This window comes from Culex quinquefasciatus, chromosome 2 (genome assembly GCF_015732765.1).
Source record: "Culex quinquefasciatus strain JHB chromosome 2, VPISU_Cqui_1.0_pri_paternal, whole genome shotgun sequence".
Classification (NCBI taxonomy): domain Eukaryota; kingdom Metazoa; phylum Arthropoda; class Insecta; order Diptera; family Culicidae; genus Culex; species Culex quinquefasciatus.
Genome location: NC_051862.1, coordinates 192822071 through 192848994, shown reverse-complemented (window position 1 = coordinate 192848994; position 26924 = coordinate 192822071). Strand labels below are relative to the sequence as shown.

Here is a 26924-nt window from a genome sequence, read left to right as displayed (position 1 = left end):
ACTTGGGTCACTCTGGAACCGATTCCGGAAAATCTGCCAATTGTATGGGAAAAGTTACGTATAGGGGAGAGTGGGGAGACTTGATCCCCTTTTTTTGTATCACACATAACTCTGTCAATTTCTCACAAAACTATGATCTTTTTGCATGAATTGAAAGCTTAAACATTCAACTATGTTTGGCTGATAAGGGTATTTCATCAGATAAACTCTTCGAATAATGCCAAGCTTTTTAAAAAAATATTTTAAACCGGCATTTTCTAAATGTTAGGGGTAATTTGATCCCCCTTTCAACATTCGTGGGTCTCGTGGCGCAGGGGTAGCGGCTTCGGCTGCCGATCCCGATGATGCTATGAGACGCGGGTTCGATTCCCGCCTTATCCACTGAGCTTCTATCGGATGGTGAAGTAAAACGTCGGTCCCGGTTTCTCCTGTCTCGTCAGAGGCGCTGGAGCAGAAATCCCACGTTAGAGGAAGGCCATGCCCCGGGGGGCGTAGTGCCAATAGTTTCGTTTCGTTTCAACATTTTGAAGAAATCTTAAGCAAAATGTTTTTTATTCATCCAAACTTTTAATTTTCTAAAAGATACAGCAATTTCACATTAAACCTGTACGTTTGTGTTCAAAATATAACAAGTTTAGCATGTAAAATATTTAAAAACTAAAAATTTTCTTTTTTAGACCTAAATTGAGCATGTTTACAAAAGCTAGTAGTTTTTGTTTACAAAACTTTTGGAAAATGGTTCAAACTGCAGTAAGTTATGTACAACTATACTGCCCATGATCGCATAAATGTCCCATATGCATTTTCATCGTTTTTGAGTTAATGATGCAGTTTGGTTGCAGAAAAGCCTATAAAATCCAGTGCTTTGTTCTAAAAATCAGGAGGAAATCCAGTTTTTTCACGAAAACTTAACACGTAGCCTTATGTATGGGACAAACTTCAAATGCGTTTTTCTCAGCTTGCTGTTTTTGCATACGGGACATTTATGCGAACATGGGCAGTATACTAAAGGAAACTATGTACGAAAACCCAGCCAATTTTTTTAATCTTTGGGCTGATTCCAGTAACTGTAAAAATACAGGGATCAAGTCTCCCTTAACGCACTTTTTTAAACAATTGATTGTAAAAATAGTATGACGATAAATTTAACGTCAAATGCGCAAGAGTTTTGGAGTTGATATGTTTATCAAACAATTCATGTATAAAAAATATTTTTTTGAATAATTTTTGAGTGTTTTCTATACTTATCAAAACAAAGAAAAAAGAAGTTTTTTGCAGCACTTCTTAGAAAAATGTGTGTAACTCAATCCAAACATTTTTTAATTTTTTTCTTTGTTTTCTACAATGAGTTTTAGTCAATTTCGCACAACTTTCTAGAACAAAGCTAATTGTTTTACCCACATGCTTACGAGATACAGGCTTGGGATCAAGTCTCCCCGGGGATCAAGTCTCCCCACTCTCCCCTAACCAAATTTCGATCACAGGAGGCTGAATAAGCAAAAGAGCTAAAAACGTCAACAAACGAAAAAAAAGGCAGAACGAAGTTTGTCGGGTAAGGCTTGTTTAATATACATGTTTGCAACAATACATATACAGCAATAAAAAATCTTAAGCAGCGTAAAAGGTGGTCAAGACCCTCAAAAAAATCTGGAATTTAACCTCCAAAAGTTTTGGAGGTTCCCCCTTTACAGTGCCAAATGTTCTACCTGTTGTCCTAAAAAAAATTAGAAAATACTCCTTGTGCCTATGGAATTACTCAGAAACATTGAAAATTTTGGAAAATCTCAAGAGGTATTCTCTTGAGTTTGATTCTTTAGGTAAAATACACTTTTTGAAAAAAAAAGTAAGCGAAAAAAAATATTTAAGTTTTTTATTACTAAAAGAATTTCAAAAAACACGCTATTTCGAGATATGAATTTTAAGAATAAATTATGTTTTTTGGAAAATATCGATAAAGTGGACAAAAAATTACCGAAAATATTTTTTAAGGCAAAATCGAACTATCAATCAAAAAGTTCCTTTATTTTTTTGTAAAATGTACCGTTTACATGCTATAGCTTCTTTTAGGTATAAATTTTCAATCGCTTTCCTTTCTTTTTCATTTAAAAAATACTTACTGATAAAAATGCAACCCTGAAACATTTTTTTGATAATCTAAAAATAAAATTACTTCCGTTTTGTCTCTGGAACATAGAAAATCGGGCAATTAGTTTCTGCCTGTTATTTACAACTCTGAATGCCGCGGGCCGAAATGTGCCGGGATAAGGACGGAGGCATCTTGACGGACGAGCGCGAGGTGATCGAAAGGTGGAAGCAGCACTTCGACGAGCACCTGAACGGCCCAGAGGCGGAGTACCAGGGCGACGGGGGAAACGACGTCAGCGGTATGGTGGACAGCTGGGACGAGCCAGCACCCACGATGAGGGAAGTTAAGGATGCCATCAAGAAGCTGAAGAACAACAAAGCAGTGGGTAAGGATGGTATCGGTGCTGAACTCATCAAGATGGGCCCGGACAAGCTGGCGGTCTGTCTACACCGGCTGATAGTCAAGGTCTGGGACACAGAACAGCTACCGGAGGAGTGGAAAGAGGGAGTAATATGCCCGATCTACAAGAAGGGGGACAAGTTGGAATGTGAGAACTATCGAGCTATCTCCATTCTCAACGCGGCCTACAAAGTGCTGTCTCAGATCATTTTCTGTCGTCTGTCGGAGCGAGCAAAGGATTTCGTAGGGACGTACCAAGCCGGTTTTGTGGAGGGGAAATCGACGACGGACCAAATCTTTTTGCTACGCCAAATCCTCCAAAAATGTCGCGAGTACCAGATCCCGACGCACCACCTGTTCATCGATTTCAAAGCCGCATACGACTCGGTCGATCGCGAAGAACTATGGAAGATCATGTACGAGAACGGCTTTCCCGGGAAGCTGATCAGACTGGTGAAATCGACGATGGACGGGGCACGGAGCAGCGTGAAGATTTCGGGAGCGATGTCCGACCCGATCGAATCGTGAAAGGGACGGCGACAAGGCGACGGTATCTCCGGCCTCTGTTTCAACATTGGGCTTGAAGGTGTGATGAGGCGGGCGGGCTTCAACATGCGGGGCACGATCATCAACCGGTCCAGCCAGTTTATCTGCTATGCCGACGACATGGACATTGTCGGCAGAACGTTCGAGGAGGTGGCCAGGCGGTACACCGAATTGAAGCGGGAAGAGGATAAGGTTGGACTGAAGGTGAATGTTGCGAAGACGAAGTATCTGCTGGCAGGAGGAACCGAGTCCCTTAGGGCTCGCATAGGACCGAGTGTGACGATCGACGGCGACGAGTTCGAGGTCGTGGAGGAGTTTGTGTACCTCGGATCATTGGTAACGTCGGACAACAACTGCAGCAGAGAAATTCGGAGGCGCATCATCACCGGTAGTCGTGCCTACTACGGACTCCACAAGACCCTACGGTCTGGTCATCTTTCCCGGCGTACAAAGTGCACCATGTACGAAACGCTGATAAGACCGGTCGTTCTCTACGGGCACGAGACGTGGACGATGCTCGAGGAGGACTTGCAAGCGCTTGAAGTTTTCGAACGGCGAGTGCTTAGGACGATCTTTGGCGGCGTGCGTGAGAACCATGAGCTGGCGCAACTCTACGGCAAGCCAAGTATTCGGAAGGTCGCCAAGGCTGGCCGGATCAGGTGGGCCGGACACGTCGCGAGAATGCCGGACGCGCTGGATGCGCGCCAACCGAACCAGACTATCAATCCGGTGAAGTTGGTGTTCAATTCGGAGCCGGTTGGAACGCGGCGGAGGGGGGCGCAACGTGCAAGGTGGTTGAACCAAGTGGAGGAAGATCTAGAATGTGTGGGAGTTCCGCAGCGGAATTGGAGAGAAGCAGCCCAGGACCGAGTTAGATGGCAACGCATCTGGAGACAGCTCATGACCCGGAGGTTGTACGAGCAGTAAAAGTAAAGTAAAGTAAGTTACAACTCTGAAATCATGGAAACTATTGGTTTGATTTTCAATGATAAAAAAATTAAACCTTTGTGAAATATTAAAAAAAAAACATTCTAAGATATGAAATAAAGAGAACAAACTAAACATTTTCAAAAATTAAGCTCGATTTTATATTTTTCGAAAAGATCAGAATATTTCTTAAATGTTTCAATACATTTTTCGAGATATCAGTAGAAAATAACTGACTGATTATTGGTATCAAAAACGAGGAGGCATTTTTTCGAAAATCATCGAATTTTCAATGGATAGTTAAGTGCAATCAGCTGAAATCAATTTCTAATGCATTCCTCTACGATTAGAATCATTTTTAGCATGTTTAGATTAACTTAAAAAAATCATTGATTTTTTAGAAATTTTCGATGTAATATTTTTTAAAAATAATTTATGTGTTGTTTTTCCAAATATTTTTTTTTAAACTAATGTTTGCAAAACAGCTAAACTGCCCCTGATCGCATAAGTGTCCCATATGCATTTTAATCGCTTTTGAGTTAATGATGTAGTTTGGTTTAAAATCGTGTGCCCTTTCAGAAAAACCTACAACATCCAGAACATTGTTCTAGATGTTTTTTTCGTGAAAACTTAACACGTAGCCTTATGTGTAAGACAAACTTGCGTATTTCTTAGCTTGCTGTTTTTGCATATGGGACATTTATGCAAACATGGGCAGTAAACAAGTGTTAAATGCATTTTTAAACACTTTTTTCATTCAAATGTATGGCTTGTTATTTCATTTCTTATATTTTTTTATGTTATCGTTCAAAAAAATTTTGTTCAAATTCAAACACATTAAAAAAAAAGTTTGAAATCTGTTTGGTAATCAGTTCACCGCAACGTAGCTTATTACACTTAATGTTACGCTTTATTGAACAGTGAAATAGTGAACCAACAATGGCTAACATACCCTCAAATCTCTTCAAGATGGTGACGACGACTCAGATAAGAGTCGGACATCTCACAACTTCCCCTCACCATTGACCAGGCCCTCATCAAACTCACCTCAGAAAGCCATCGAAGCTGAGCTGTCCCTTCTGGGCGTTGAACTTGTTCGGCTCGTACTCCTGGATTAGATCCCGGGCCCGGGCCGTGTTTGCGTACGGATGCAGGATCTCGTTCAGCCGGGGGTCACGCTGGGTTTTGTTTAAAAAGTCCACCAGTTGTGACGTCGACATCAGCCTCCGCTTGGACGTTCCGACGCTGGGTTAAAAAAGTCAAGAGAAAAGGTAAAGAATTGATTAATATCAGAGCAAGCAAGCAAACAGTAGTCAGTCAGTCAGTCAAATAACGCCCCGGAATCAATCATTTCTCAAGCAGGTTCCTCCGTCCCGTGTTGGACAACCACCCCCGAGCGACAACGAAAGTTTAAATTACAGTTATCTCCCAATGGGTTTCTCCGGTGGTCGTTCCCCGGTGTGGTGGCCAGTCCAGACGGAGGTAAGGATAAAGGATTTGAAATGGAATATCTACCTCTCGTCTCGTCATTACTTTACACACCCTCTGGGGTGATAAACTGGGAGGAAAATAGGAGGCGAATCAATCACTGTCAAGATATGGGACTCACGTCGACATAATCTATATCTGTGTGCCTTACGATCTCGCTTCGTGCTCGAAGGCATTTGACCTCTCCAGGGGCAACGAGTTTTGTGGGGTCGGATTGGATGGGATTGCAGGGATGCAGCGATGAATGAGGGGTGTTCTTAGAACAAAAATGTTACATATTATAATTTAAAAGAGAAATAAAAAATAATTCAAATTATTTGTTCTACTGTATTATTTTTTTCGATTTATTGATAACGTGTACCAGTTACATGCATTTTAATGTAATCGTCAATTCTCTACGAAACCGTTATTTTATTTTAATTTTTGAATTTTTTAATCCGGCTGAAACTTTTATGGTGCTTTCGTTATGACCTAGAAGCCATTTTGCATCATTAGTTTGTCCATATAATTTTCCTTACAAATTTGGCAGCTGTCCATACAAAAAAGTTGTATGAAAATTAAAAAAATCTGTATCTTTTGAAGGATTTTTTTTATCGCTTTGGTGTCTTCAGCAAAATTGCAGGTATGGAAAACGACTACACTGAATAAAAATGATAAACGGTGGTGATGATTAATTTAACTTTTTGTCACAAAAACTTGATATGCAAAAAAAAACACTATTTTTAATTTTTTATTTGTTTTAGGGGACATCAAATGCCAACTTTTCAGAAATTTCCAGAATGGGCAAAAAATCTTTTACCGAGTTATGATTTTTTGATTCAATACAATTTAAAAAAAAAATCGGAATATTGGTCGCAAAAATTTTTCAACTTAATTTTTCGATGTAAAATCGAATTTGCAAACAAAAAGTACTTTAGTGAAATTTTGATAAATTGCACCGTTATCAAGTTAAAGCCATTTTTAGGTATTTTTTTTGAAAATAGTCGCAGTTTTTTATTTATTTAAATTAGTGCACATGTTGACCCACTTTGAAAAAAATATTTTTGAAAAGCTGAGAAAATTTTCTATATTTTGCTTTTTGAACTGTGTTGATACAACCCACCGTTTTCTATCGTCGATATCTCAGCCAAGGCTTGCGAAATTTCGACATTTTTTGTGATAGCTGACAGAGCACTCCAATCGTCTTCACCACGACAACCTGATTTCTACATTCTGCTTTCGTTCGTTTCACACACAAAGGAATGAGTGCTACGCAAAGTCACTCACACAACCATTGACTTCCCTCCAGGAGAAAAATCGACTAGAGAGCGGTCGTTTGACATACTACCGAGATTCCGATCATCTCTCCAATGATAGCAATCATATGATTTCTGTCACCACGCAGCATACACTAGGAAGAGAGAGACAAAAACGAGAAAAAGAGAAAGATCACGTTGTCTCGTTCGGGCGGCTGCTTGAGTGGTGCTCATTTTTCGTTCGTTTCGTCTTCGGGTTTACGTTCACCGACCGTCGCCAAGCAATGACGGTCATGATAGGCGTTGTGTGTCAGCGATTGCATTTTTTGCAATGTTTGTTTTTGCTTCATTTGAAATTTTTAACAACTGAACATTTTTTTGAAATAATATTCTCTTTAAACCTTTACAATAATTTTGGAATTCGTGTCATTGAAAATATATAACCTTAAAAAACTTTAAAATTTAAACCGTTGCTCTTTATAAAAAAATTAATTTTGGATTATGAAGCAAGTTCAAACAACAATTGATGGGACCGTCGAGAGCGGGAGGTATCGAATTATATAGCGAAAAAAATCGAAGCATGCTCTTGAAGGGACTGAAAAAATAATTGACAGATGGAGCAACATTGATATCGGGAAGATAGACAGTCAGAGAGTCGTTTGTAATTGAGCAGTTCTCTACGGAATCGGTATTTTTTCTTTAATTTTAATTTTTGTATTTTTTAATCCGGCTGAAACTTTTTTGGTGCTTTCGGTATGCCCAAAGAAGCCATTTTGCATCATTGGTTTGTCCATATATTTTTCCATACAAATTTGGCAGCTGTCCATACAAAAATGATATGTGAAAATTCTAAAATCTGTATCTTTTGAAGGATTTTTTTGATCGATTTGGTGTCTTCGACAAAGTTGTAGGTATGGATATGGACTACACTGAAAAAAAATGATACACGGTAAAAAAATGGTGATTTTTAATTTAACTTTTTGTCACTAAAACTTGATTTGCAAAAAACACTATTTTTATTTTTTTATTTTTAGAGGACATAAAATGCCATCTATTCAGAAATTTCCAGAATGGGCAAAAAATCTTTGACCGAGTTATGATTTTTTGAATCAATGCAGATTTTTTCAAAAAGTCGAAATATCGGTCGCAAAAATTTTTCAACTTCATTTTTCGATGTAAAATCGAATTTGCAATCAAAAAGTACTTTAGTGAATTTTCAAGTTATAGCCATTTATAGGTAACTTTTTTGAAAAAAGTCGCAGTTTTTCATTTTCTTTGTTGATACGACCCTTAGTTGCTGAGATATTGCCATGCAAAGGTGTTCGGAAAATTTCACGAGTGTTTCATGTTTTAACATTGTAAATCGGACCTATAGTTGCTGACTTTTTTAAAGTACTTTTTGATTGCAAATTCGATTTTACATCGAAAAATGAAGTTGAAAAATTTTTGCGACCGATATTTCGATTTTTCGAAAAAATCTGTATTGATTCAAAAAATCATAACTCGGTCAAAGATTTTTTGCCCATTCTGGAAATTTCTGAAAAGATGACATTTTATGTCCTCTAAAACATATCAAAAAATAAAAAAAAATAAAAATAGTGTTTTTTTGCAAATCAAGTTTTAGTGATAAAAAGTTAAATAAAAAATCACCAAATTTTTTTTACCGTGTATCATTTTTTTTCAGTGTAGTCCATATCCATACCTATAACTTTGCCGAAGACACCAAATCGATCAAAAAATTCTTTCAAAAGATACAGATTTTTGAATTTTTACATATCATTTTTGTATGGACAGCTGCCAAATTTGTATGGAAAATTATATGGACAAACCAATGATGCAAAATGGCTTCTTTGGGCATACCAAAGGCACCAAAAAAGTTTCAGCCAGATTAAAAAATACAAAAAAAAATCGAATGACCGAAATCTCAGAGAATTGCTCAATTCTGATGTAATGTAGAACTTTTTGGTTCGTTGTGTTGTTTTTTTTTTGGTGAAGAAGAATAGGCCGTTTTGTCTTCAAAAACAAAAAAAAACACAAAAATTGCATTTATTAAATTAAATTTTGCATTGTTTTTCGAGATCATATCTCCGGCACCAGATTTACAAGTTTTAAGTCCCTTAAAACACGTAAAACTTTTTAGTCGATCAGAAGATACAGATTTTCGAAAAGTAACAAGTCTCTTTTAATGTGCCTGTAAAATTGTATGAATCATTTGATGAAAGAACGAATGATGTTTCATCCAACTAAATAAACAGCAAAAAATGCAAAATTGAAAAATTCTAACGAATTGGAAATGCATTATTATAATGAATTGCTCTAATACTTTGATTTCCATCAGACAGATAAAAAAAATCAAGATTTTAATTAAAAAGAAAAACATTTTTTAGTTACAAAGAAATGCTGCTCTATACCAAAATTTTAGAAACCAACTTTCAACCCTGTCCGACAGACCCAACACTGGTGTTTGATATTTGTTTGCGATTTGCATGAAAATCGTTCAAGTTTTTCATCCCCATCCGCCGCCCTTCAATCTCCAGACTTAATCGCCCTCAAAAAGCTTGCATACAAGAGAAGGAGAGCGAACCGAACAAAAAAAAAATCTCCTCCTGCAAACAAACACAGATCGAGTGAAGAAGATATCCAAACACCAACCGGAAAACAAAAAAAGGACGTTTGAAAAAAAGCTCTCGAGATCTCCAGCAGAGATGAGTTCGGTTTGAAAAAGTTCCTTCAGATTTGCAGTAATACGATAAAGAGAAGGGGTAATACAAATCATCTCTTTTCCATTTTTTGTTCGTGTTGCAAGTGTTTGCAAGTGTTCTTCCGCTCGCATCCGGTGTGCAAATAAAAAAAACCGGAATTTCACTGAACAAAAAGTGTAAAAAAGGGCACCCAAAATGAAGCGCTAGACGCACAGTCGGAGACAGTTACTTACAGCTCGTCGTAGACCTTCTCCACCTCGGATCTTTGGGTGAGATTTTTGTACAGATTGAAAAAGTCCTCGAACTGAAACTTGGACAGCGCCAGCGTGTCGGCTTTCCCCGAGGCCAGCCCGGAAACGTCCAGCGCTTTCTCGACGCGCCGCCGGTCCTCCTTGCTGTTGGCGAACAGTTTGATGATGCTGAAATAGAGCAAACAAAAAAAGTTCGGTTCGAATAAATTAGTTACGTGTAATTGATTTAAACGGTTGCACCGCCGCGGATTTCGAGAGAGAGAGAGAGTGAGCGAATGAGCAAAGAGGGCACTTTACGACGTAATTTGGGAGGTAATTTTCACTGAATTTGATTTTCAGTGATGGTAGCGAAAGCTTTTGCTTGGTTGTTTTTACTGTTGGCATGATGATGTTGAGCTTTTGCTTGGCTGATTGATTGAATTTTATGGAAATTTATTCTGAATTGATTTTTGGATTAAGTGAGGCCATGGCATGCAGTGATCTGAATGCAAATATAACAATTTAAATTTCCTGATTGAAAAATCATTTAGCAATTTACTGGCAGTTTACACCCCTGGTGAGAATTAATCCGTAGTGATTAAATAATGTCACAATGTTATCTAATACATAATACGAATACAAAGCATTTTATACAGTATGTCTACGTCTTCTTCTTCTTCCCCTGATGATTCCATGAAATGTGGGTTCCGTTCACAGAATTGGTCTCAAATTTCACAAAAGTACTTTTCAATTTAGAGTCCAATTTTATATCATAAATTTGTTTGTGTGAGTTTAAAAAAACAAAATAGATCAAAAGTTTGCATAATTAGGCATAATCGTATTCAAAAATGTTTAAAAATGTAATGTAAAGACAGAAACTTTTTGCCTTTTTTTTCAAGTCCTCTCAAACTCCGAACGGACACATATCTTTCAACAGATGTTCTACTCCGTCAATAATGTCGGCCACAAATTTTGAAACCATCTGTTCTTAACATTTATTAATCGCACACACACCCACATTACTTAACACACCAGTAATCAAAGTCATAAAGAAAATCGCTCGATTGTGTAGCAGCTCGAGAGGTTACAAAACACCACCCATTAAAAGCATTTTCCCCCGCCAGGATTTATTCGAAGCACATGCTGTGTTGTGTTGACCAGCAGAAGTGTAGTTACACCAAATTTCAACACAACCATTTATATCGACCAAATTTCTCGTTCGTGAACGCGTAAGTATGTGAGTCTAATGTTGTCCAATTTTGTGCTTCCAGCTGCCGTCGCCGCCGCCGTCTGGAGGAAAATTGTGAAATATCATCCGACTCCAAAAATAAAACAAGAAAAAAGAAGCAGCAAGGACACCGCCGACGAAAGGATTCCAAGTGAAGTGTAGCGAAAGCACGAATGAAAACCTAATCGTCAGCTTGTTATCAATCCCTGAAGTCGAGAGCCTTTCTCTTACCCAGCCCAACTTTCGGGAACCAGCCCGAAAACGGACGATTAACTCGTAACTGTTGTTGGGAGTGTGAGCGTTGGCACACAGTAAAAGCTGAAATTTTGTTCAGGGACACCATTGTCATTAAGGGAGTGTAAGGGGTGTGGAGGGAAACAAGGAACGTATTGTTTTTGGCAAAAGAATGAATAGAAGCGTGACGGGACAATTTCATTGTTTTTTTTTTCTTTTTTTAACTCTTTTTTATGTTTTCAGTACGAAGAGTAACTGATATTTTTTATTCCTCTAACTGCCCCATCTATTTTGAAACTTGTTTCCTCAAGTTTTTTTTTTAAATTTGTACTGTTAAGTACCAGTATCCAGATTTTTAAGCAAAGATGGCGTTACGAATGGTGCACGCCCGAAATGTCAACATCGCGCATTGGTACCAACATTATAATAAAAGAGTGGCTGTCATGCCATAGCACACTTTTTTGTAATGTGCGTGATTTTGACATTTCGGGAGTACACCAGTCGTAACGCCATCTTCGCCTTAAAAAACTGGATACCATTGACAACAATTCTGGTAACAATATGAATGTAAGTTCAACAAATCAGCTTTCGCAGCGTTAGTTTTTTTGAATTTTGGTTTTGTAAAAATTGTCAAAAATGCAAGTTTTCGGACCACTCAAAGTCGGTGCAGCTTACCTAATGGCCCAAATGGCCAAATATTCTGTGTCTGTTCTATCTGAAACCAGCAAAAAAATCCAAATATTGTGCAGTAACAAGTTTGAAACAGCTGTCCCAATTTGCCTCACACGTCACGATTCAATTCAGATGACGGTAATATAGACAAGAACGCCTAATGATTTTCTCGCTAAAAATCTGTTATTTTCATGGACATTTGAATAATGTCAATTCACATTAATCAAATCAAACCATCCACATTAACGACCCCCGGGTCTTTTGTGGTCTCTATTGCAAGTTTCTGCTCGAACCTACGAGTCCGAAGGCTTGAATGAGGACAGCACCCAAAAAAAAATTCACATTAAATAAAAGTTTAATAATACAACAAGTCCTACACAGAAAAAAACATGGTAATATTACATCTGGGAAGGAGTACATCTTTTATGTCAGAAAAAAGGTGTAATTTTACCTCTGGAAATGTGTAATTTTACCACTTTTCTGCTGTAATCCCACTTTTTCAGTCTAAATTGAGGTAAAATTACATCATAAAAGAGGTAATATTCAACCTTTCAAAATTACAGCTTCCAAATTCACATTATTTTTTACTGTGCATTTACAGTTAATTGTTTTTTCATCAATCTTCGCGGCGGGGTTCGATCTCCCGTCCTTTGGGTCAGTAGACAAAAATGCTAACCACCAGGCCATCGAGACATAGTTGAGTAGAAATATTAAGAATGCTATAATAATCCAAGAAACTTGATTGGAATATGTTAACCTAAGAACAGGACAACGCAATGTTGAATGCAAAGTTGAATTCAAGAACTTGTTGGTTGCATACTCGGTAAAAATTCAAAAACTTTATTTGCCAGACATCAACCAAACAGTTTTAGTTCATTAAATAGAAACGCTTTTAATATTCAGGACCCGGTGCCTGCGATTCCCGTTACAGTTTATATGGAACTCCAATAAGAATGTAACAGAAAAATCAAGCATCGTTTCCAGACTGTTAGCTAGTAGTTGTCGAATTTTGGTATTTTTGTGGTGTTACAGTGTGTTACCAGATTCTTCTGAAACTATGGGAAAACGATGACAAATTTTGACAAAATAATTAATTTTGCATCAAATTGACATTTTTCAAAGTTGATTTTTTTTGGGTAATTCTCCGCCAACTCACACAGCAGTTGCCCCGACCCCTCTTCGATTTGCGTGAAACTTTGTCTTAAGGGGTAACTTTTGTCCCTGATCACGAATCCATTTTTTGATATCTCGTGACGGAGGGGCGGTACGGCCCCTTTATTTTTGAGCATGCGAAAAAAGAGGTGTTTTTCAATAATTTGCAGCCTGAAACGGTGATGAGATAGAAATTTTGTGTCAAAGGGACTTTTATGTAAAATTAGTCGCCCGATTTGATGGCGTACTCAGAATTCCGTAAAAACGTATTTTTATTAAAAAAAAAACACTTTAAAAAGTTTTAAAAACTTTTTTTAATGTTCTTTTCGAATCTACATTGCAGAAGGGTAATTTTTCATTTAGAACAAAAATTTTCATTTCAAAGTTTCGTGTTTTTTTCTAACTTTGCAGGGTTATTTTTTAGAGTGGAATAATTTTGTACAAGATTGTAGGTTCTAAATAAACTTTTCCCGACTTCGTGTGAGTTATTACAGAATTACCCTTTTATATAACCAGTGGTAACCACTAAAGAAATTCATGAAAACTTTGATTTTTTTATTTATTTGGACTACCAAAGTTTGGTATTTTTGGTTTCTGTTGAGAATTCTGTCAATTTTGCGGCATTTTTTTGTTAGTTATCTGAGACAATTGTTGTTTCTTTCTGCGAGAGATATTCGTTACGCGTTCAAGTGGAGGAAAAACTAAAAATAGAACTATTCAAACGCGTAACTGCACAAATTTCTCCAAAGACACTGTATTCCCTCCTTTCCAATACCCAAAGCTCCACTGCGGCATAATTCACGATAACTGTATTATGCACGCAAATGGTGGCTGGAAACCCGATGAATAATGCAAATATTGGAAAAGTTACTACCATCAAAGGAAATCAGCTGCTGCCACCTTTCGGACTAATAATAGCATGTGCTCTGTTTGCAGCAGCATGGGCCAAAGTTCCACACACACACACAGAAGATATGTAGCACAGTAATATGGTCTTTCTTGTCTGGAAAATTCCAGCAACGAGTGGCAGAACCCACATCCTGAGCGAGGAAAGTCAGAAGCAGGCAGCATCAGTTGTGGGAACGTTGGTTGCGGTGGCTGTGGCCGTACCCTTTGAGCTTTCTTTGGCCTTACCGACGACGACGACGACGACGAAGAGAGGAGTTTACGTGGTGGCTCACAGCTGATTGAAAATGTGTCCCGAAAGGATTGAAAATGGTGGTGTTTTGAGCAGGAAAGCAGAGGCTTGCTATAGAGGTTGAGCCATTATGGGCCTTTCACCGCTGTGGAATAATTAATTAATTAATTATTATCGCAGCTTTCAGCACCTGTTTGGACTGGGCTTGCAGGGCAATCATCGTGGTTTTTTTTGCAGCTGTGATCAGCATGACTTGAAACTTTAGTTATAAAGTTTGATAAACTTCAATCTTGCGTATTGTTTCTTCCAGATTTATGAAAAAAGTTGCGATGTTTGTTTCACCCCCGACCTGATTCCAGAAATCTTCAGCCTCTCCTCACTTATGTATTCGATGGACGTTACAAATCCTTTGGCTTTTCCTGCTCCCCGCGGTGAGGCACCACGTTATCCGTTATTTATGTTGATCCCCCTCACCGCTATTCCCATTGTCCTTTTCATGGTTGTGGGAACTCCATCCGTCAGGGCAAGTATTCCTGTTTTCCACCCCAACATGGCGATTGGCCATTGTTGCCGAGCCTGTCTCCTCTGTTGACATCGCGCACCAAAACGGCAATGAGCACACATAATGACAGTATCGTGATCTGATATATTATCGGTCCTCGCACTTTACAAATGGGGTCACTATACCGTCTCAAGGAGTTTTCGACACACTATAGGAGAGGGTCACTTTCACAACGAAATGAGATTTAGCTGAGGCAATGACCGATTGGCCAATAACACTCAAGCGTTCTGATTCAGTTGGTTTTCGTTTTCTATGGAATTAGAAAAAAAAACAACAACATTAAAAAAAATAGAGATTCCTTTTGTCAGTGTTACCAAATAACCGGAATATCTTTCAAATTTCCATCTTATAATCTTTTGAAAGATTTTTTTTATCATCTAAACAAACGCCAGGGTTGTCAGATCTCAGAAGTTCATTTTTAAAATGTGCAGTAAGATATTTTTAATGGAAATTAATTACAATCGAAGGCCTTGCATAGGATGCCAGATCTTTTATGTATTATTTAGTTAAGTTGCACCCCAATTCCTCAAATATATTATAGTTTTCAAAAGTTTCCGCTTAATTTGGCAGTGTTGGTAAAAAGTATGATTTTTACCGAGTATCATATTTCTCCCCGTATTCCGATAATGGATTTTATTTGCATTTTTCTTTTTGATTTGGCTAAAACTGGTTGGGGCCTTCTCTATGACCAAAGAAACCATTTTGTGTCAATGGTTCATCTATACAAGTCTCCATACAATTATGGTTTGTGTCCATATAAAACAGTACGTTAATATTCAAAAATCTGAATGTTTTGAACGAATCTTCGGATCGATATGATGCATTGGAAAAAGTTTGAGATATTGATGAGGAATATATAAAAAAAAGGCATGCAGATTTTGTTGCCAATTTTTATATTAAAAAATCAATTTCATAAAATAAGTATTTATGAATTTATTTTAAATATTTTTTTGGGATTAAAAGCTTTCAATTTTTAAGCCTTAGAAATACTGCCAATATTTTTGCCGCCGTTTTATGTTTTTTGAAAAAAAAAAAAAATTTTTTGTGGGAAAAATAGAAATCTTGCTATTTTTTTTATCAATATTATGCCCTTTTGCAATATTAGTCTTGATTCCAAAACTTTCAAAATATTTTTTTCGAGTGGATCAAAAAATTTACAAATGTTTTATTTTCAACATTAAAAACTGGACCACAAGTTGGTGAGTAATTGGCATTAGAAAATAATAGACTGTTTAGGGGAGATTTTGAAAATTTGAATTTTTCTGTTTGTTACTAATTTATCCGCTGCAACAATCAGACGTCCAATCTTAAATGTTTAAAATGAAGAAAATTTTAGAATCAGGACATCATTTTTATGGGACAATATTGAAAAAAAGTTACTTAATCCACCTTAAGGTGGTTGGTGCCTTCCTAACAACTAACATTCATGTTGTATTTTAGGTTGCATTTTCAAATTAATTTTAGAGTTTTATACTTTTTTATTATTTTTATTATTGATTTTTTTATTTTTTTTTTTATAATTATTGTTTTTACCAGAACAGCAATTTTCAATTCTTTTTTAACCAAGTTCCAAAATAAAGGAGAAAGGGGGATGAAATTGAATTTAGAAGTGCTGATATGCCAATTTGGTGCACGATGGAATTGCATGCTGTCCCCCTAGTCTTAGTAAACAATGTCTTATGAGTTGTATATTTCAGTAAAAAGTTCGTGTAAACCTTTGTCGAGACAAAATGATGTATTCAGCAACATAATTAATACAGACTTTTTCCAGAAGAGACGCAGACACTGCTTAAACAATGTGGCCTTTGAGGTTATGCAAAAATCATCCTTTTTTGTAGCTACAAAAAAACTTTCTCATGGCATAACTTTAAAAGTACTTCACTAAAGAGAATAAAATTTAAAAGGGTCATAGGGGACTCCAAAAGGAACAAAATAAGGCGAATCCGGCCAAAATCGGTTCAACCAGTTCTGAGATAATCATGTGGAAAAAAATCATGTCTACACACATCCTCACAGACATTTGTTCAGAATTTGATTTTGTCGATAGGTATACTTAAAGGTATATCTGAGAGGTGTATTTAAGAAGTTCATTTTTCGAGTGATTATATAGCCTTGCCTCAGTGAGGTGAGGAAGGCAAAAATGGGTGAAATTTCTATAATTTTGAAATTGACAATATAACTATTGCTCGTTTTTCTCAAACACAAAAGTATTTTTTGAAAATTTTCTTAACTTGTCGAACAAAATATTTTCGAGGTATTCTCTTTTTTAAAAAAATGAAAAACTGCAATTTTTTGAATAAATTCAATCATAAGAGTCCATATCTCGGAAACGGTGCACTTGATAACAATTTCTGTAAAGAATTTTTCGTTTGAAAATTCGATTTTACGTTCGAAAGTGCACTCAAAAAAGTGTTGGGTAAGATTAAATAAAAAAAATATTTTTTTTTCCAAAATCTCTATGACTGAAAAGTTGTGACTTTTGGTCAACTATAACTTATTTAAAAAGAAATCCAAAAATTAAAAAAATATGGATTTTGAGAAGTTGATTTTTTTTTTATAAAACTAAGTTTATCATAGTGGCAGCGGAATCTCGTTTCAACCTTGTATTTCAAGTCGTGTTAATCTTTCAATTGTTTAAAGATAAAATTTGATCATGAAGAACTGTTATTAGGCTTTTTGCCTTCCTCACCTTACTGAGGAAAGGCTATAAAATCACTCAGAAAACGAACTTCTTAGTTTTACCTCCTAGACCCACCTTCATGTATACATATCGACTCAGAATCAAATTCTGAGCAAATGTCTGTGTGTGTGTGTGTGTGTAGGGATGTGGGTCTGTGCACCAAAAAATATGCACTCGATTATCTCAGCACTGGCTTAACCGATTTGGACCGTTTTGGTCTCATTCGATTCGTCTTGGGGTCCCATAAGTCGCTATTGAAAATTATAAAGTTCAGTTAAGTACTTCAAAAGTTATGCTAAAAACGATTTTAACAAAAGTCCGGAAGATTGTAAAAGGGTGGTTTTGTAAGAAAACCCGTCATGCTATACATTTTTAGAAAGGTAATAAAAAGACCTTTCTAATGCGTCAAAAACATTTAAGATCTGACAACCCTATCAAAAGTTATAAGCACTTAAGTGTTATTTATGCACTTTTGGAGGCCGGATCTCGAATATTTCGATGAAAACGTTGTCCGGATCTCTCATGCGACCTATCGTTGGATAGGTAATTAAAAGAACTTTCCAACGCGTCCAAGACATTGAAGATCTGACAACCCTATCAAAAGTTATAAGCATTTAAGTGTTATTTATGAACCTTTTAGAGGCCGGATCTGATATATTTCGATGAAAACGTTGTCCGGATTTATCATGCGACCTGTCGTTGGATAGGTAATTGAAAGCCCTTTGCAACGAGTTCAAAAGATTGCAGATCTGACAACCCTATCAAAAGTTATACGCACTTAAGTGTTATCTATGAACTATTTTCAGGCCGGATCTTATATATATTGTTGAAAACGTTGTCCAGATCTATCATGCGACAGGTCGTTGGATAGGTAATCAAAAGACCTTTCCAACGAGTTTAATAGATTGCAGATCTGACAACCCTATCAAAAGTTATAAGCACATAAGAGCCCTGAATTATGAAGATCTGACTATACCCAATCTGACGGAATGAATAATGAATCAAGTTGATAGAACACTGAAAGGTCCGCCCTTTTGTATCTATTTTGGATAGCATTACCCTCTAAATGTGAGGAAGGCACGAACCACCTAAGGGTGGATTAAGTAACGTTTTTTTAATATAATGACATAAATTTTACAAGTCGAATGAAAAGTAAGGCATTCAAGATATGTGAAATTATTCTTTGAATATGCATTCGTTTTAGTAAAACGAATGGCAGCACTTCTTCGAACGATTTCAATCAAGTAACTGTGGCGGAATATTCGGTTGACTTAATTCTCAAAACTTGTTATGCAGTGGATGCGAATAAATTTGGAGCAGTTAAATCGGTACAAAGAGAAAAACATTTCAACGAACGGTACTTTATCGTGCGGTATCTCTTATGAGGGTTTTCCTCGACAAAGCTTTTCAGTGCTCCTGGAAGAGTTTAATGTGGCATTCAAAATTTAGTACACATTTTGCGCTGATTTTAGGAAATCGGCGTTCGGATATTTCTCTCGAATCATTTAACATCATTTTCATAGTGTGGGTTCCTCTGTAAACAATTAAACGTAACAAAGGATTCATCAGCGCTTACACGAAATCCAAAATCAAACCTCAAACCTTATGAGCTTTTCCAGAAGTGTGTCCCAACCTAATGACATAATTTGTCCCCTCTTTGCCCCAACCGCTAATGACCGATAAGTCCCATTGTGTATTGTGTCACACACAGGAACTCACATCTCCAAGGGGAGGTCTCCCTCCGAAAGTCCATTATTGTCCACGGAAAGTGGCCTTGTGGTGCTAAAGCCCCAAATCAACGCAGAATTCCCACTCTCTCTCTCGTCCCTGTATCCCGTTATGGGACGAAACCATTCGCCGGAGATGTCACGTATCATGTCAACCATTTCCTTCCGTGGTCCTTTCATTTCAGTGCGGCAGGCCACACACAACAACCGTATCGCGAGATCTTCTTCCCATCAGGAGTGACAATGTTACATCCGTTGAATAATATAACGGGAAAGTGTGTTTTATGCCGCATGTGTGTGCGGGCTTGTGAATCTTTTATGAAAAGGGAAATCTGTTGATACGTGCTCATTGAGGGACCTTAAGATCGTTTAGAAGTGGTTTCCCTTGTTGGTGATATGGTTTTGGTTATGTCATTTGCTTATTATCGGGAGTGAAATGGAGCTGACGTGAGGTGGAGAGGCCCACTTTCAGGTTATGATAGATTCGTTAAATTGGAATGCCTTAGGTGAAATGTCAGCCTAAAGGTAAGAGACACATCTATTTGTGAAAAATGGAAAAACGTAGTATCTTTTAAACGTTCTTAAATTATTTATGAATCATGAAATTCCTTGCATTGAATCAATGTTTTTTTCCTTTCGACGAAAATCAAACTTTTTTAGATGAATTTATGGCAAATTTTCGATGAACATTGATTTTTGCTAGAGATGGGCCATACACAAATTTGCTTTATTTTTGGCAAAATAAAATTTTAAGTTTTTTGTTTTTTGTTATCCGTAGTTCGGTCATCCAAAGGTTTGTATGGGACTTCGAATAATCGAATCACGAACAAAAAAAAAATTCTCGTTTTTTTTGTAATTCAAATTCAAGTTCTGCAACCCTATTTCAGTCAAATTTGAATATTTGATTGCATAATAAATAATAAAATGCTTTTTTTTCAATATTTTGTTACCGCCACATTGGCCACCATCTTGGATTTAAACATTTTAATTCACTTTAGCGTAGTTTAAGGGTCATACTCAACAATCAAAAATAAGGCAACGAAATTTTTTTTTCGTGATCCTATTACAGTCATCCCACATATTCGGAACGGTTTCCAGATCGGCCAATTTTCAAAAAATCATAGCAAATCGATAATTTAACTTAATGATTTGCTTTTACCTTCATTTGAAAGCTTTTCTTGCGATCTTTCGAATGCTGTATCGAACATCTGCAAATTTCAACTTTTATATGAAGTTTTTGAAGAATTACCTTGAAATTCACAAATTCGGAACACTTTTTTCTTACGAATGTAAACAAACTTTGGATCTCTCCAGGAGTAAACATTTTTTTACAAAATAATGATTTCGCACACTGAAACCAATGAAACTCAAGCTTAGTGATGTTTTATCCATGGTATGATAACTTTTTTTGTTAAAATATCAGTTAAATTCAGGTGTTCCACAATTGTGGGAGGCACAATAACATCCCACAATTATGGAGCAGGCAATTTACAGGCAGTGTTTTGCTGCTCTCAATAAAATAGTCTCGAAATGCAGTTTTTTGTTCAAAAAGAACTTCTTTTACTAGTGAAATAGCAAGAGAATGTCCAAATAAAGGTCCTAAAAATAGAAGGGTCGCCAGAAAAGATCCATTTGGCATGCTATTGACAAATTATCACAAAAGTGTTCCTAATTTGTGGGTGTTCTAAATATGTGGGATGACTGTACCCGAAGTGATTTTTTTTGAGGCCTTCGGACTGTGTCTGTATCTCAGAAACTAATTGCCTGATTTTCTAAGTTAAAGAGAGAAAAATTGTAAATTTTAGCAGCTTTTAAAAATTATTTATTTATTAGTATTTTCAAAATGCTAACAAATAAATGAAATCGGAATACTACATCTTGAAAAACGTGCCTTTTTTAAAATAAATAAATTTACATTGTGATTCACAAGTTGTCTTTTTTAGTCCCCTTAAACATATCAGAAAATTCCGAAATTTAAAAAAAATACGAATGTTAGGAATTAAACATATAACGATGAAAAAAAAAGAATCGGATTTTTTTGGTGTTACTATTTTTCATAACCTTGAACATTGCTCAAGACACTGAGTCGATTAGAAAATTTCTTCTAAAGATAAATAAATTCATGTACAAAAAAAAAAAGATTTTTTTTAAATAAAAAAATACAAAGAAAAGTTGATTAGCGATATCGTAGAGAACCACTCCTTTTTTAAATGTAATTTTACCTCAATTTACGTGGAGTATGAAAAAATGCACATAAATAGATACATTTTTTTTCTGACGCAAAATCTGTCAACAATCCCTGTTTGTTTTTTTTTATTAAAATAATATTTTTAAAAGAAAATCATCTTACATTCTACTAATGCGTCAAATTTATGTTTTAAAAATTGAATGACAAATAAAAAATGTACAGTTATAATTCTTAAATATACACATTTGTCTCACTTTTTCAGTCTGTGGAAGTCATGAACAGCTTGACCATCTGTAAAAAACATTTGTTTCAAATAGGTAGAGCGGAAAATTTCATTTTAATTTGCTCGATTAAGACTGGTACAAATTTTATTTCAAAGTTTTTTCCCCTTAGGACCATCCATAAACCACGTGGACACTTTAGGGGTGGAGAAAGGAGGGGGTATGGCAATTGTCCACGATCCATACAAAAAAGTTTTTTTTTGTATGGACAATTGTCCATGAAGGGGTGGGGTGCGGTTAAGAGATTCCCAAAAAAGTGTCCACGTGGTTTATGGATGGTCCCCTTCAAAGTTGGCCCGAAAAATCACGGGGCAAAAAAATATTTTTTCAAAAAAAATCTAAAATTCTAAGGAATTTAAAGTGCAATTAGCTGAAATTGATTTCAAACGTATCCCCTACGTTTCAAATCATTTTTAGAGAGTTTGGGGTTGACTTGAAACTGAAAACTGATGATTGTGAAATAACTGAACTAGTGTAAATGCAGCAGAGCCGAGAGACAAAAACTTTGAAAAATATTTGCATTGGCCTAATCAAGGATTAAACTTTTGGTTGTACAGATAAAGCGTCTGAATGGAAACAATCAGGAAAATAAGATTTTCTGAGCTACAAAAAAAAAGTATTCACACGACGATATCTTAGAAATTATTGGGTCGATTTTCAAAGTTAAGGCCCATTTTGGTTGATTTAAAAAATGTTAAAATTGTATACACATTAAAAAAAACTATGCAAAACTACATCTTCCATCATAAAAAAGTACTCACAATGCTCAATTAAAAAAAAGAATACAAAAAAGTCTTCTTGTGTAAGATGAACTCGATCAACTATAAAACCATTGAGCAAATCGAATAAATAACTTCAATTAGAAATATTGAAAAAAATGTGTCAGAAAGGTATGTAATTTAACCTGAAACAATATGTAAATTTAACTTGTTTTTATTTAACTATTTTAAAGCAATTCAATCAAGATCATTTTCCCAATTTTTCCTTATGTAAATTTCCAAAGTAGGGTCACGTAGTTTATGGTTGGCCCCTTAATAAGTGCAACATTTCTACATGGTTTTCAGAGCTAAACCGCACTCCCATAGATTTAGCGCAAAGCCTTGTCATTTAATTACACAATAACTTGGTTTTCTCAAAACTGCAACATTCCCCAGGTAAAATGCAGTTTCAACATTTCGCTACCCCCTCGCTCACTTTGAATATCAATTTCCCAACCGGTAAGTAATCACCGGGGGGTGGTCTTGTTCAAAGCAAAAACTTTCCTCGGAGAAAATGCACTCTGTGCCATTTCGCACCCCCTTGCTGGTCGAGTGCAAAGTTCTGAGTGCTTCACTTTGTAACCACTTCCGCAACAAATGAACAGTTCAGGCCCGGATGGAGTCAGCTTGCGTGGCAGGTGTCTGTGTGTCGCTTGTGCTAATAGACATTACTCTTCGAATCAAGCGATGGCACCAGCCAGTCAGAAAGAAGGGAAGATAAATGAATCTGTGCAACGACAAATGGAATCCATTCCACAAGTTCTCCAAGAGTTCTCAGGGGGGGGGGGTACCCTGCGAGCTGACATCAAAGAAATCCTTCGACAATCCCGGCTTTGGTGCTGCCACTCTTCTCCCCGTCCAAGTTCGTAATGTTATCAATTTTACAGCTGACTGACTCCGTTTTCCCCAACTCGGTAGAGAATCTGGTCCATCAGCCCCCTACCCCACCCACTCAAAATTTCACGTTCACGTGTCGTTGTTGGAAGTTATTAATAGTTCTTCTTGCGCACTGCAGCAGCTGGTTTCACTGATGGTGGTTACAGAGCCGGAAATACACACATTTCCTGCTCGGGAGCGCTAGAAGGAAGTTTTAGAACTTCTTTCGGTCTTGGACAGACACTGGTGTTGGCTCTGCTGGTTAAAGTGTTTGGAGAGCAAAAGTTTCTTGGTATTCTTGCTTCTTCCAACCAAAGCTTGAAACTGCATACTTTTTGTCTGACAGTGATGGAAGATTTATCATAAATTTCCATTCAAAAATTGGGAATGGAAATTGCACTGTGCGTTATAAAAAATTGCAATTTGATGCCAGATGCTCGCAAAATTTGTAAATCTGTTGAACTGTGTTTAATGAATCCGAGCAATTTTGAACTAAATTGATTTTTTTAGATTTATAAAAATCAGAATAAAATTGCACGTCTGGCTGTTTAAAGAAAATCGATGCCATGCGATAATGATGTTAAGGATTTACTCAAGCTGCCAAGAAGTTATCTCAAGGTTCTAAAGCCAGAGTGTAAAAACAAATACCGAGCATTCCCAAGGTTCCCATGGTGGAAACTTCGCTCCCCCGGCGAAGGTCCGGGCCGGAAAAAGGAACAATTTATTTTAAGCGGAAATGAAAGTAGCACAACACACTTGAAATCGAGGATAATTGAATTTCTCAGGAAGTGAGGAAGGCGGTCCTTGGCAGCTTTTTAAGCTGACGAGCAGCTCATATGACAGCTCGAGCTGCTGGGAGAACTTCTTCCCGATGGAATGTGTGTTATTGTAGCACTTGGCTTTAAATTGACTGTGAACTGAAGGCATGGCGCGATGCTTGTTCATGGGTCCGTTGAAGAGGTATTTTTCATATTTTCTCATTTCATTTCTAATAAATGAGAGCGTTTCGTTAAGCTTCAAACAGACAGTTGGGGGTGATGCAGAATTGTTTTGTATATTAATCTGGGATGTCCTCGAAATAAATTGGATTGTTTTCTTTTGAACACTTTAACTTTACATGAAAAAATAAAAAAATATAACTGAGAAATCTAGATTGCAGGCACCTTTGTCTAAATGGAACCATTGTACCGTAATAATTTGCAACTCCTTAAAAAAAGTCAGCCAGGATGATATGGGAACTGCTACATCAGTGTCCCGCATGAAACTTGGTTATGTGGAAAAGTAGCTACTTAGCCCTTTTGCTGCTCGTTTAGCGTGACTTTGCATATTAATGCCGTGCTGTTTCGTGCGTTTTTTTGTGTGCCACCTTCGCTTCTGCTTGGGTGCACTTTGTGAGCAGGAAAAAAAAAACATAATGCCAAATCCCTATACTAGACCCCGGCGGCTGCTGGCATCAATTTCTATCCATGACGGGCAGAAATTTTCATGAATATCTAGCGCAGCGAAAAGCCAAAGACGGTGCTGACGGATTGTCTGGAAAATCGATAAAAAAATTATTGGGACAAAAGAGTTTGGAATTGAAAAAAAATGAAGAACTAGCAAACTACAACATTATTGTTTTTTTTATGTGTGAGTCTGGTCTTCAATTATGCTTAGGAACATTTTCTCAAATTTTCACAGCTCTTTGAAATTTTTTTTTTCAAAAGTGGGCACTCCTGGGCACTTTTTTTAAAATCACACAATAGATTTTTTTTAGAAAATCTAACCTGAAGAGACTATGGTTCAAAAAAGGTGCACCATTTCAAAAGTTGAAAATATACTTTTCGATCATTTTTTTTATTTGAAAATTATGACAATATTTGTTACCAACAGCCACCTCAGGAAAAAAAACATGAAAAACGAGAAAAAGTCGGAAATTTTAACCCACCGGCATCCCGGGGAAATTCTAGAACTCAACTGACAAACCAAAAAAAATACAAGCGGTATTTTTAAAATTAGATAAATCTCACTAATGAGCAATTTTCTGAGATTTCGGTCATTCGATTTTTTTTCTATTGTTTTTAATCCGGCTGAAACTTTTTTGGTGCGTTCGGTATGCCCAAAGAAGCCATTTTGCATCATTAGTTTGTCCATATAATTTTTCATACAAATTTGGCCGCTGTCCATACAAAAATGATGTGTGAAAATTCAAAAATCTGTATCTTTTGAAGGAATTTTTGATCGATTTGCTGTCTTCGGCAAAGTTGTAGTTTTAGATATGGACTGCACTGAAAAAAATCATACACGGTAAAAAAATGGTGATTTTGAATTTCACTTTTTGGCCCTAAAACTTGATTTGCAAAAAAAACGCTATTTTTATTTTTTTTATATGGTTTAGAGGACATCAAATGCCAACTTTTCAGAAATTTCCAGAATGGGCAAAAAATCTTTGACCGAGTTATGATTTTTTGAATCAATACAGATTTTTTCAAAAAATAGAAATATTGGGCGCAAAAAATTTTCAACTTCATTTTTCGATCGAATTTGAAATCAAAAGGTACTTTAGTGATTTTTTGATAAAGTGCACCGTTTTCAAGTTACAGTCGACTCTCTGGTTGTCAATATCCAAGGGGCCGTCGAGGAAGAGAATCATCAGTTTACAGAACGATGCAAAATGAAGACTCGATTGAAAAAAAAATTTTCTTGATACCCAGCTATGGGAGAGAATCATGGCAACGTCCATCAAACAAAAACAAACCAATGTCAATCACCCTTCAAGGCTTCGTTTCGCCAAGAAAAATGTCTATGCAAGCCATGAGAAAGTGAAATTATTGTCAACCGGAAGAGATTTTTAAAGCAAACAGAATCCAAGGGACCGTCGAGGAAGAGATCCTTCAAGCAAGGGAAAATATCGAGGAATGAAGATAATTGAAGTATGTAGATTGAAGTGACTGAAGAATTCATCGATAGATGGAAAATTATTGATATCGAGAAGATCGACAGCCAGAGAGTCGACTGTATAAGCATTTTAGGTAACTTTTTTGAAAATAGTCTTGGTTTTTATTTTTTTAAATAAGTGTCCATGTTTGCCCACATTTGAAAAAAAGATTTCTGAAAAGCTGGGAATTTTTTTTTTATTTTGCTCTTTTGAACTTCATTTATACGACCATTAGTTGCTGAGATATTGCCGTGTAATAGTAATAATTAAAACCCAAATTAATTAAACGGGAATTGTCTTTACAGTAGCATCCGAATGCTTGCCTTGAGAATAAAACTATAATCCTTAAACACACTATGCCAATGGTCGCAACGCTTGCTTAGAGCGTATCCTAGACCTTATACCTTCCCAAAAACCGTCCAACTCCAAGCGAAACTAACTTGGGGACACCGTGGAGATTTTCCCTTGTCCCCTTAAAAAAGTTGAGCATCAACACTTCCCGTCTTCCAAATCCCTTTCCTTGTCCCTGGTGCGCGGTAGAGATGGGAGCGGTCGGCAATGGACGGCTGTCATGGTGGTGAGAATCTGGTTTAGGTGGAGTTGGTTTTATTCCCAATTATCAATTCCTAGGCAACTTGGGCTTAGACAATCACCACATAACATGGCAAAATCCAGTCTGCAATCCGCTAATATCACCGTCTCCTAGCAAAGCGAAATCAAGTTTTAAAGACAAAAATTGAAATTAAAAATCACAAAATTTTTTTTACCGTGTATCATTTTTTTTCTGTGTAGTCCATATCCATACCTACAACTTTGCCGAAGACACCAAATCGGTCAAAAAATTCCTTCAAAAGATACAGATTTTTTAATTTTCACATATCGTTTTTAAATGGACTGC

General features: G+C 36.6%; 1 protein-coding gene across 7 annotated transcripts in view; it reads right to left on the bottom strand.

Moving 5' to 3' along the window:
- The window catches only part of LOC6031888 (1-phosphatidylinositol 4,5-bisphosphate phosphodiesterase classes I and II), a 203963-nt gene that overhangs the window by 21516 nt on the left and 155523 nt on the right, over positions 1-26924 (bottom strand). For all 7 annotated transcript variants that reach the window (XM_038252352.1, XM_001842532.2, XM_038252348.1 and 4 more), the window contains exons 7-8: positions 9617-9802; positions 5006-5203 (exon numbers count right to left, since the gene is read on the bottom strand). In XM_038252352.1, coding sequence (XP_038108280.1) covers positions 5006-5203; positions 9617-9802 — 384 coding nt within the window. The remainder of the gene's footprint in view (positions 1-5005; positions 5204-9616; positions 9803-26924) is intronic.